Genomic DNA, 12,188 nt, shown 5'->3' on the forward strand with positions numbered 1-12,188 from the left:
CTTACTGAGACAAAGAGCCACCTGCTGACCTGTTTGTAGCCGCACAGCTGAGAGGAGTCCAACAGGGAGCAGTCATTGAAAAGCTCGGATATGAGCTCGGCTCCACTCATTCTGGTGTAACTGTTGGGGAAGGCGATCAGGGCGGTTACCGCGGTGACCAGCAGCACCTCGATGACCGGGTAGTGCCCGAGCCGAGTGGTTTTCCCTGCAGGATGCGCACGGACAAGTCGATTAGTACACACACATATAAACAAAACATAAAGAGTAAAAAGGTTACAACAGGCAGCACTCACGCGTCCTGCACCATGCGATGTTGGCCTTGATGAACAGCGCCCCCCAGAGGCCGCCGAATATCCCCAGCAGGATGAAAGGTGCCAGCTCCACCAGGTGCCACGGGGCGTGGAACTCCACGTAAAACAGCACCAGGCGGCTGTTTCCAAACGGGTTGATGGAGCGCAGCGTGAAGGCCGCCACCAGGGCGGCGAAGAACGAACGCCACAGGGTTTTCAGGGGGAAGTAATAACTCACCTGGGGGGGAGGAATCAAGAGAAGCAGGAAGTAAGCAAAAGGTAGAGTTTTTTTTACCTTTGTATGCGCAAAGGATTATTAAAAAAATATTGATTCAGTGGCAGAAGCTGTAAAAATACTACAGTGGCTTGAAAATGCATTCATACTCCTTAATGTTTACCATATTTTGAGGCAATACATTAAACTTGGATTTTAAGTTATAAACCAACACAAAGCAGTGCTAAATGTCCGGTTTTACTTCTCAATGACACGTAGCACTACGCATGCAGGTGAAAATAATTGTTTTTCTCTCTTCTTTACAAGAATATCTTCTTCCACATGTTTTGTATAGCTTCATTTCTCTTTTACTTCTTAATTACAAACTTTTATGTTGTTTTATCACATAAAGAATGAAGTTTGTGATTGCAAAATGAGACAATGTTGGAGATTACAAGTATTTCTGCAAGCCACTGTACACTTATTTTTATTTTAAATGCCTACTAGTACACAGAAAACATCGGTAGAAAATAAACAAGACTAACAAATGCATTCAATTTTGAAATAGATCTGAAATAACGCACTCCCCTCCCTACATCATAATTTGTTCCTGTCATTGAACATTTCGTTATTTAATAACCAAGAGCTGCCAAGAACACACTGACTCTCCAAACTACTGCAGCAAACATTTATTCCTGGTTTATCAGGTCTTAATTAGCTGCCAGCGTGCGTTCGCTCCAGTACAAAGTCACATGGCTGGGAGAGAACAAACAAGGAGGGAAAGCAAGACGCGACTAATTCAAGTCGTCTGTGTCATCTGGTGCCGATAACTCTACTGGCTCCGTAGCAGGACAGGGAGACAGGTATGCACACTGCAGCTCATGGTTTATTTCTCAACTTCCTACCCACCTCCTCCAGACTGAACAGGACTCCCCCTATGGGAGCACCGAAAGCCACGGACACTCCGACTGCGGCTGCTGCCGACAGAACCTGCAGGAAGAGGAGAAAAAACGGAGAGCGTTTCAGAACAACAGATCCATCAGAACCAGAAGCACTGGGAAAACATCTGCTGACCAGGATCGGATGATGTTTATGACTCTCCGCTCGGAAAGACTGAATCAGTCGAAACGCCACAACCGAGACGTAACGACAACACTCTTCAGTGTGGACGTTGTTACTGAGGGAAGATGTGTGAAACTAGGGTATTTCCAGTATCAATAAAGTGTTTAAAATATTAAGCGAAATGTCTGAAGATTCTGAACAATTGCAAGTCATTTGGGAGATATTTAGCTATACTTAGCCTTCAGTTAATCAACATAAAGGCTAAATATTGCTGTGTGATAGTGACTGTTCTCAGCCTTTAATCCTAATACAAATAATTTCAACCACAACAGAAAGGCTTCAGATGCACTTTTATAGTTAAAATAGAGTCTGAAAGATTAAGAAAGATTCTTCACAAATAATCAGATTGAAGAAATAAATTTCATATCTTGTCCTACGGTGCACAAAAATAAAAATTAGTTTTATCTAGCTGAAGAAGCAAACAAGATATTCTGTAATTATGTTCAGCTGGTTTTTATCTAAAATGTTGATGTGATTGCAGATTGATTGCTTTAGAGAAAATGATTTGCTTTTACTCTCAAAATGTTAGTCGTTACGTTTTAATTTTAAATGTAGTTACATGGTTGGAAGAGCTGCTAAGAATAAAGTTTTAGTTTGCTTAAACTTCAATCTACCATGGACAATCACTTGGTGATGTTCAACAACAAAAGAGAAAATAAACCATCGATCCATCAGTAGGCATAGCATCATCCCCTGAGCCCACCTCTCGCCGTTTGGCCTCGTTTTTGCGGTATTTGGTGAACAGATGGCAGAGTATGTTGGCACAGCAGCAGGCTACGTGAACCAGAGGTCCCTCCTTCCCCAAGCTGAGGCCGGAGGAGACGGCTAAGACCAGAGTGATGGTCTTTATGATCAAGGTCCACTTCCCCAGGTAGCCACGAATGATGAACCCACTGAGGATTGTTTTAATCTGAAAACGACAGGGAGAGAGAGGAAGAGGGGTGTGAACGGACAGGTTTTCCATTCCAAAGACGACGACATGTTTAGACTTTGGTGAGGAATCGCTTCAGACATGTGTCTGCTCTCTCTCCGAGTTAAAAACCCTAAAAAAAAAAGGGGGGAAAGGAGGAGAATAACTTCCCTTTTTTTGTTTTGAGAATATTTTCTTTCAAATAAGACATTAATCTCCTGACCGCGGGCCTCCTGACCAGAGTCTGACCTGCGAGAGATTACAGTCAGAGGAGAAAACGATCTGAGTACGTGAAACTAGCCGCAGCGAGAGGCCAAAAGCTTCGTTTGGGTTTTTTATTCCGAGATGGATCAATCAGTGAGACTTTTGGGACCACACAGAAGAGTAAAAAAAAAAAGCAAAGCCTTTATCTGCTTACTTCTTTAGAAATAAAAAGTGGAAACAGAAGATTAAGTGCTGGAAGAGGGACAAGGGAGGGTTGAATAAACAGACAATCATACTATGCTTTTAATTCTTGGGTTTTACATAACAAGACATAAGAGAAACAATCTGATCTTTATCAGGTTCTAAAATTATTTGATTACTTTTTAACCATCAGTATGACCACCTCTGTAGAAGTTTACTGGTTTGACACTTAAAACTGTGTAACAACAGAATCCCAAGAGAGAAAGTCAAAAGCAATGACTTTAGACTTTAGAGAACCAAATTGTCATTTTGGTTTTTGTGGCCTTTACCTGGGACAATGCAAAAGATTATCCGTCATCATCCGATTAATCAATTAATCATCAGAATAATCGATTACTAAAATAATGGCCTTAAAACACAGGAGCATTTTTAGCTAAATTCTTACACCTACTACTAGGCATGGTGGTGGAGGGGTAATTATGTGGGCTTGATAGACTCCAGGCATTGCAAAGGTCCAAATCTCAATCTGTAGTTGCCGAAACAAACATCGAGAAAGCAATGTCCCAAAGGAAAGTGGGTCAAACTCCCTTAAAGAGGGCAGACACTAAAAGTCATACAGAGAAAACTACTGGGAGCTACCAGAGAGCATTGGATTCTGGATTTAAACACATTTAAAGCCTGGTGAAGACTAGATTTTTCTCTAGAACTGAAAGAGAAAAAAAGAAAAGAAAATTCTGCTATTTAGTATGTAGAATGTTGGTTCTCCCATCTGATCTAAAACAGGAAAAGTTTAGTCTGATTTAACGTCAGACACTGAGAGAAAAAGGGTTTGTTCTTTTTTGCAATGTACGTAAACATGTGGCTGTAACTGTAGGAGAAATCCAGTGAGTGATGGAAGAAAATATAGATATAAAACAGATTGGCGCAACACAACATGAGGTCCACTTTTACCTCTGGTATTCCTGATCCACAGGCATATGGAGCAAAGGCCCTGACCAGCGTCACGGCCAGGAATGAGAAGAGCAGAGCCCAAAATATGTACATCAGGTAGTTCACTATGTAGGCAAACGGGCCCTGAAAACACAACAAGCACATTTAATAACCTTAATACAGAAGTAAATGTAAATATAAATTCAGTCAGAAAAAGAAAAAAAAAATGTTGTCTTTAACTTTAACAATGACATGTTGCAGCCAGTAGATGGAACCCAAGCGTCATTATCATTTATGTTGCTGTCCAAGTCGCTGAGATTCTTATTAGGACATTAAAAACATGCAGCTTTCAAAGACTGGCTGTGCAAATAAGGTAGAAAAAAACTTTCTCAAGCTCTTTATGTCAACACAATTAGAATCAAGAAGTGCACATTTATGTCCGTTAAGAGCAGAACTCAAAGATGTTCCTAAAAAACACATTTAGCTGCTTGATAACAGTTGTGAATACCACCATGTTTTACGAACAAATGAGGGAAGTGCTTCAGTTTTTGTCGGTTGTTTAACTTATAGAAATTGCAGCAGCTGCAGAGCGCCACACCAAAGGGAAAATAACGGTGATTAACGGGTGTGAAAAACAACTTAAACTCATTTATATTCTGCTTTTTCTCGCTCTTTTTACTCTACCAGCAGTCCCGTTGCCATGACAACCGACTGACAACAGCTCCACGCGCCCACAGAGCAGCGACCATGTTCAAGTGTATCATGAATGGACATCAAAAATACACAAAAACATTTTCCACACAAAAAAGTACGTAAAAACACCAAAACAAAGTATTCAGTGGAATTTCATGTTTTCAGGCCTGATGTTTTTTGCTTGTTTTTTGTTTTTTTTTGCAGTGGTTAAGAAGTCACCGTCTGAACACAGCGGTCATTGATTGGCTCGTTTAAACACTTGGTCTACTGATGATTTGTCAGAAAATGGGTGTGTGGGTAACCTTTTCTTTTTTTTTTTTTTTTAACTGAACCAAACAAATTGAATTCCACAGCACATCTACATGTTAAGTTGTCATAGTCAAGCTAGCATAACTAACTACTTTCTCACCTTTTTTTTTTAATTCACACTGATCTGTGAAATATGATACTCTGGGACTGTTATCTTGCTGTTTTAGTGTTGAAAATTAATAGCGAAACATTGCGCCCCTTTTTTCAGATTCTTGGTGTGATTGTGTCACCATCGATACTCCTGACTCAATGGCACATGTGTGGCGCACAATAAGTCACGTGATGTCCAATCCAGTAATATTTATCAATACGTGTGACCCTATGGAACGGCGTCCTACCTGAGCCGTTCCTGCTATGAGTTCAGCCCAGCTCTTCCACTGCGGACAGCGGTCCCTCTCCTGGAAAGTCGTCTCGTTGGACGTCCAGCAGCAGTGCTCATGGTTGAACCAGAAGCCGATGAGACACACCCCTTCTTTCAGGTCCGTCATCCAGTGAGCTGCGATGTCGATACCACCAGCGAGAGCACCTGCGGGTCAGAACGCGGAGCTCAGGATGGAGACCAATTGTTGTTGAGCGCACAATATTTTTCCAGGTTGCTCTTTTGAGCCAATTTAAGTATATGAGCATCCTTAACTGTTTTCCAAGCCAACATGGAGTGCATTGACAAAGTAATTACACCCCCAGTGAGGACAGTGAGCTAGAAGATGTGTTGAGATGTAGTTTTCCCTCACACACAATGATTTCCATGTAGGGAAAACAGTTACATTTACATGATCAAACTGTCTAATCTGAACAACGGATCTTCCTCAAGGCGACATGGTAGTCCTGGTTTTGGCTCCTGGTTATTCTGCCCACAGGTTCTCCCAGCCCGAGTTGAGGATCTAATGGCTGCTTCTCTGAATAATACCCTCCTTGCCTGATCTGTCGGTATAAATGGTTGGTGCATGCGGGTTAGAAATTGTGTTAAATTCAGACATTTAAAAAAAAAAGGAAAAAGAAGTTTGAGCTTTAAGTTTCTCCCCTGCTTTATCCATAAAAATTATGTACTACTTTGTGTAGTTCTTTTATATAATAGTAGAAAAACACTCTTAACTTTGATGCCGTTATGTTACAAAAAGTGTAAACTCTTCAGTGAAGTGCTTGGCCTGCTTTCCCTGAGACCTAAGCCAAGTTTCCTGCTGGGCTTCCGGTCAATCTGCAGAATAATCATTTTCTTTTTAAAAAAAAAAAAAAAAAAAAAAGTCACCGTGCCTGTTTTCAGCGCTATCCCAGTTCTATTTTCTGACTCTACACCTGCAGTGTTTCACCTTGTGGGAAATCAAAACTCAACTGTTGCAGGTTCGTTCTGCGCCAATGAACCAAAGAACCACTCTGGATTCAACAGAGCTTTGTCTGGACTATTGACACTGTAAATATGACTCATTTTAACTCTACCTGCTTTCAGGAATGTTGAATCATTGCTGTAATGACTGGTATCAGCTACAACATTTGGGATGAATAAAGTATTTTTGAATATAATTGCACTGAACACCCAGTGTTTGACGATTTAACTGCAAGCTTTAAACATCCAAGCTTCTCATCAAGTGCAATGTACATCCACCCACCCACCATTTAGGTAAGCTAGTAATTACGTAAAGGTTGAGTGTGTGAACTACCTGCCATGAGTCCCACCAGCAGCATGAGCAGCCATCCGGAGAAGGCATCGCTGACGCTGTGCAGCAGGGCCACAGTCGACTCTCGGCTCTTATTGGTGATCTGCAGGGTGACAGAGACAACAAAGTGCTTCCTGCTTTATTTAAATGACACAGTAACACTAAAATAATAGTTAACTAACTAAGTATATGGACTCTAAAAAAGATAATTTGCTGAAAAAACAACACAAAGCAGTAAATAATCATGTTACTGCAATTAGGGCTGAAACAATTAATCAGCTTAATTGTGATTAAATGATTACTGAAACAATTATCAACTAAATTAATAACTGATTAATCATTGACTGGAGTTTACAGCTTAAATAAAGTAAATTTTCTGAAAGAACAACACACTCAGAGCTGTAATTAAGCCAAAACTGTGCAAAAATATATACATTTGGCACATGGGATTTAGAAAAAATACCCGTCTGTAAAGACGTTATTTCAAAAGGAATTGAATTGCTTGTTTGTTAGCATCTTTTAATGTACTTCCAATACTGTATAAAATAAGTTTAAATGAAAAATATGCAGAATGTGGCCATTTTTTTTCATTTGATTAATCGAATAATCGTTTAGATTAAATTGATAACTGAAATAATTGTTAGCTGCAGCCCTAATTTACAAAGTTTGTTTTTTTTTTTTTTTTACCTTAAAAGCAAACTCTATACATTTTATACCGTTTTGCCTTAATTACAGCTCTTGCTAATTTGATTCATCACAATTAATCAGATTAATCGTTTCAGCCCTGGTTTTTAAATTGTCAACATTTGATGCACGATTCTTTGACTCCTTTGTAGCAGCGCGTTCACTTTCCTCCAGAGAACTGAACCCGACTCCGTTTCGCCTTAGTGACGCCTCCATGCTAACGCCTTCGACAGAACGCACATGCCTTCGAATCTCAAAGTTAACACTTTTTTATCCCAGATTGTTTTATCTCGCTCTATTCCTTCAAATGTACTGCATACCTCTCTGTGTCTGTCGCGGTCCTTGCTCTTCTCCCTGACCCAGTCGATAGTGTTGAAGTCTTCGTAGGTGCCCACCCCAGGCAGCGGGTCGTCCAAAGGGTCCACTAGCTTAGTGGGGCCGCTCCCGTTCATACCGGCTGCTCTGCTGCTGCTGCTGCTGCCGGCACTGTACTCATCATAACCTCCTGAGGGAACAGAAGTGGAAAGAGGCAAAGGTGGGGGAGGAGAGAGAGAATAAAGATACATGGAGGTCAATGATCAACTCATCGGTTCTGACTTCATTGTTGTGCTTTAAAATGGGTCACGTCCTGTTTTATTGACCTGCCACGGTTCTTAAAAACAAGGAAGCCGCATGAACTTTATCACTTGCGCTGAGGTATAAGATCTGGTCTCTCTCTCTCACACACACACACGCACGCACGCACGCGCGGGCAAACACATGCACACACTCACACAGTGTTTCTCAGTGTTTTTCCATTTAGATGGTGCAGTAAAGTGCAGTTGTATGAGGCACAGGTCTTCCCTGCCAGGAGTGACTAATGCACCTAATGGATGGTGCACTTAAATTCCTCACCAGGTTTGACTACAGAAAAAAAAATTAAAAATCAAACATATTGTAAGGATATTCATGATAACTGAGCTCAGAGTAGCTCAGTTCTATTAAGACTAGACAGGAAATTAATCTGTAACAGAAAACTTGCACTTAAACATGCTGATGTAATCATAAATCAAGCGCACAGTGGCGATTTTGTTTACAGAAGCAAGTCTTCCACAGAGAAAGCGAGATTGTTTTGGCTGCTTCCACTTCCTGTCACTTTGTCATGTCGTGTACCATTTGTGACATTTAAATCAAATCACTGAATTCATGAACCAAGAGACAAGCTTTCTATGTACATTTTGTCTGCAAAAGATTAACTAAGGCTGCGTTGATGGCTGAAACAAATCAATGAGTCACAACAAAAGTGCTGCGTAAACGAGCCAACATCTCCTAGCTGCAGCAAATCATTGGCAGCACGAAGTTTATTGGAGAGAAATTATACATGTCAGAGCCATCTTTAGAAGCAAAACATTAGCCTGAAGAAATGTCTGTATGAAGAAAATCGCAAAACAGAAAATTTTTAAGAAATGCTGCAGGGATGCACAGATTGCAATTTTCTGGCCGATCGCCGATTTTTAAAAGACCTGATATTGCCAATTCTGATTGATACCAATTGTTTTCCTCTGGAAAAAAAAAAATTACTAAATATAGTGAAAAGGCTGTTGGCAATGGACTACATAAGACTGGTTTCTCTTGCAAGTATTGGCTGATCAAACTCCCAAAATTAAGGAAATCGGGCCAAATTTCCTTATTTGTTTTCTCTCATGAGCTGGTTGATTTATCAGTGCACAATGATGCGTAAAGTTACATTTATTATGTTATTTATTATGTTTGAAAATTTAAAAAAAATCTGATTGGGATTGTTTTGTGTTTTTGAATAATAACTTTAGGAAAGTATAAATAAATTCTGTATTTATGTTTCAAAATGGATTGGAATCCATATTGTGCACGATAGTGTAGCCACTTTAGAGCAACATTCTAGTCTCTTACTGCATGCGATTAAAAAGTTAGAGCTGAAAACAAAGTAATGAATTTTTCTCATCACTTTCATTGGTAATTTTAGGCCCATATTGTCAATAATGCTGATGTGATGTAATGTGTTTTTTTTTTTAAGCTATCGAGTCAAAAAAGAAAAATCCGCAGCAGTGAAACGTATATTATTTAATAACTCTTATCTGTATAGATGACACTGATCAAGGATCCATCAGCAGTGGGAAAACCTGAAAATAACGTAAGAAATAAAAAAAGCTGTCTATGTAATGGAAAAGTGTCAAAATCATCCTTTTTGACACTATTCATAGGATGTATTCTCTTGTTCCGTAACTTAAAAACACTTTACCATAACGTACATCAGAACCTCCTTCTGTAACCAAACCAGAGCCCTCAAAGATCTCTTTCTACTTTTTTTTGTTTTTGTCCATCATGACAGTTAGAAAAAAAGAAAATGCATATATATATAAACATATATCCACACAGACACATAATTACAGACATGGTGGTCAGTAATTGTTTAGATTCAACAATATGTGACAAAACCAGCAGATGTTTTAAAATTGCCACCATCTGGTTTATTACTAGCTTGAGGCAAATGTCTGAGCTTGATTTTGTTTCAAGACACCAACAGCGTACAGTTCACCGTACTTTTCATCAGGGTGACCGTTTCCCCTCACTGTGGTTTTCTCCAGTAATGTGCAACGCAGAAACTTATCCTGGCAGCTTCAACCAAATTAAAGTCAACAATGTTCACAACAAGTTTATTCCTGCAAAACGGATTCAGACTCATGCAGAAGAAAAATGATTTCTTGCCTTCAATGAGGAAGAGAAGCTGAGTGCAGTACACAATGTGGTAAAAATGACATGCAGGAAGTCGACTGTCAGTGTTTCTCCCAATGAACAAATGTTTGGATAAAAAACCGAATTCCGATGGATTCTTTTTGAGGATTTCTTTTTTAATAAAAGAAAACTTTTATATAATCTATTCCTTAAAATGACTAAAAAACAAAACTAAAAAGAAAACATCTGGTGCTCTTAGAAGTCCTGCTGAAATTAGAAATTAACCACATGAGTGCACATATGTTAATGTTCAGATGTCTGCGGATGACGCTGTGGTTTTTAAACAACGAAGAAAAAAATATCCAAGCACCACCTTTGATTGTGAAATTGGGACTTTTTAAAAAAATATATTGTTTGTTATTGACTAGTAAAATACTGACAAATTAGATTATGTTATTCCACTATATTGATATAGATAAATATCTTGATTACTGCAATGGCATTTCAAAATAGATAAAACGCAGATCCCAATGGAAACAGGAAGTAACACAGGAAGTCAGGCCCTTTTAGCTCGAAGCTCATACAGATGGGTCATTATGGGGGTAAAACAACAATTTCAGATAAAATATAACTGTGTTTTTATTTCTGTGTTACTAGAATTGAGAACAAGTGAGGAGGCAGGGTTCAGCTGTCACTGTGAATACACTGTAAGAGTTACTTCATGTAACAGGCTCAAACTTGGCCGAAACTCACGATATAAATGCTCCTGAGGCAAAGCAATCACTTTAATAATATTTGATTTTGGTGATTTCACGGTGACAGAGTATGAACTGCAGCGTATTTCAGAATGTAAATACATTCCCCGACCGTCCAGAAACGCAGCTGGAATCCAGAATTCCTTCACACTTTGCCGCTGAAAGAGCTCCTATCTACACAATCGTCGGCATGTCACACAAAATGCAGCTCTGCAGAAAAATGTTGCTGCGCATTAAAAGCAGAAGTAGCTTTCCAGCCGTCACCTGAACTGACAGGTTAAACTGGTCTGTAGAGTGGACTAACGAGAGCGAGTAATAGCAGAAGTATGTTCTCCCGAGGTCGCGCTGACATGAACACCCACAACATTCAGGGCAATTTGCTGTGACAAAACTGTTTCAATTCTTTGTTTCAGAACTGACTTTTAAAGTTTAAAACTTACAGAAAACTGCAAAGACTGGGGTGAAATCAGAAAGCTGGCTGATGATGCTCAAAGCATTAAAATAAGCTGATCTGATGGCATAACTGTGGAAGACGAGACACTAATATAACAAAAAAACAGCTCATTTTTAACCGGGGCGCCTGATGCTGATTTTTTAAATTATTTTTTTGTCAGTTGATAGATACATCATACCAGAGAGCTGACAGGTCTCGCTAGCTACAAAAACATTGGGTGCAGATGTTGTTACTGTTAGACTCAAAGTTAGCCAGGTGGAGCAACGGTGGCGTGTTTGAAAATGAAGCCACAAAAGTTATGAAGGATAAAAGAAGCTGTTGAAAAAGAAAAGGTTTCCAATTTGGGTCATTACCCAGAATCAGTCGTCCTTCATAGGACATCAACTTGTACCTGCAATCGAGATGTTTGCTTTCAGCGAATTAAGGTTGGAGAAGATAACAGGAAGGCTGAACTGAACGTCGTTTTATTCTTTTGAGGTGGTTTTGGACGTCTCTGTAGTCTTTTGGAAATCTCAAATGAATACACTCAGAGACTGAGTCTAAGGTCAGTAATGCTAACTGTGCTAATGTTTATTCTAATCATTTCCCTTGATTTAAATAATAAACCCTCCGTGTTACTGTGACTGCTAGCTTAACCACACAGTGTGACATCGCCCCTGCTGCTAATAAATGCAATTAGTGAAAGTTCAGAGCAAGAAGGCTAGAAAGAAACATTAAAGGGATTCACCAATATGAACATTTGGGCCAATATTAAATATTTAAACTTGATGTTAGAGCCGATAACGGACATTTACCAATATTTTATATCAGACATTTTCCTAGCCTTGTGTCTGACTAACACTGTCACATGACCAAACGAATATCACATGATCAACCTCTGACCCTCCAGAAATATCAACAAGACGGAAATAAGCATCGGTTGTTACTATCAGCCAAGTTTTATTCATTCTATTTTATCCCTAAAATAATGGCCTGAGTCTCTTTTTTTTTTTTTTGCCAATTGATTTTTTTTTTTGCCTAATTCACCTCTTGGCCAAAGGAAATGACTTAGGCCATTATTTCAGGAAGATGGCCATATA

At 39.4% G+C, this 12,188-nt stretch overlaps 1 protein-coding gene across 3 annotated transcripts in view; it reads right to left on the reverse strand.

The window, feature by feature from the left end:
• Positions 1 to 12,188, reverse strand: part of clcn5b (chloride channel, voltage-sensitive 5b) — a 31,260-nt gene that overhangs the window by 9,544 nt on the left and 9,528 nt on the right. For all 3 annotated transcript variants that reach the window (XM_008435342.2, XM_008435341.2, XM_008435343.2), the window contains 8 exons: positions 7,530 to 7,714; positions 6,529 to 6,628; positions 5,212 to 5,399; positions 3,893 to 4,015; positions 2,330 to 2,536; positions 1,414 to 1,494; positions 294 to 528; positions 30 to 205 (listed from right to left, as the gene is read on the reverse strand). In XM_008435342.2, coding sequence (XP_008433564.1) covers positions 30 to 205; positions 294 to 528; positions 1,414 to 1,494; positions 2,330 to 2,536; positions 3,893 to 4,015; positions 5,212 to 5,399; positions 6,529 to 6,628; positions 7,530 to 7,714 — 1,295 coding nt within the window. The remainder of the gene's footprint in view (positions 1 to 29; positions 206 to 293; positions 529 to 1,413; positions 1,495 to 2,329; positions 2,537 to 3,892; positions 4,016 to 5,211; positions 5,400 to 6,528; positions 6,629 to 7,529; positions 7,715 to 12,188) is intronic.

This window comes from Poecilia reticulata, linkage group LG18 (assembly GCF_000633615.1).
Source record: "Poecilia reticulata strain Guanapo linkage group LG18, Guppy_female_1.0+MT, whole genome shotgun sequence".
NCBI classification, from domain to species: domain Eukaryota; kingdom Metazoa; phylum Chordata; class Actinopteri; order Cyprinodontiformes; family Poeciliidae; genus Poecilia; species Poecilia reticulata.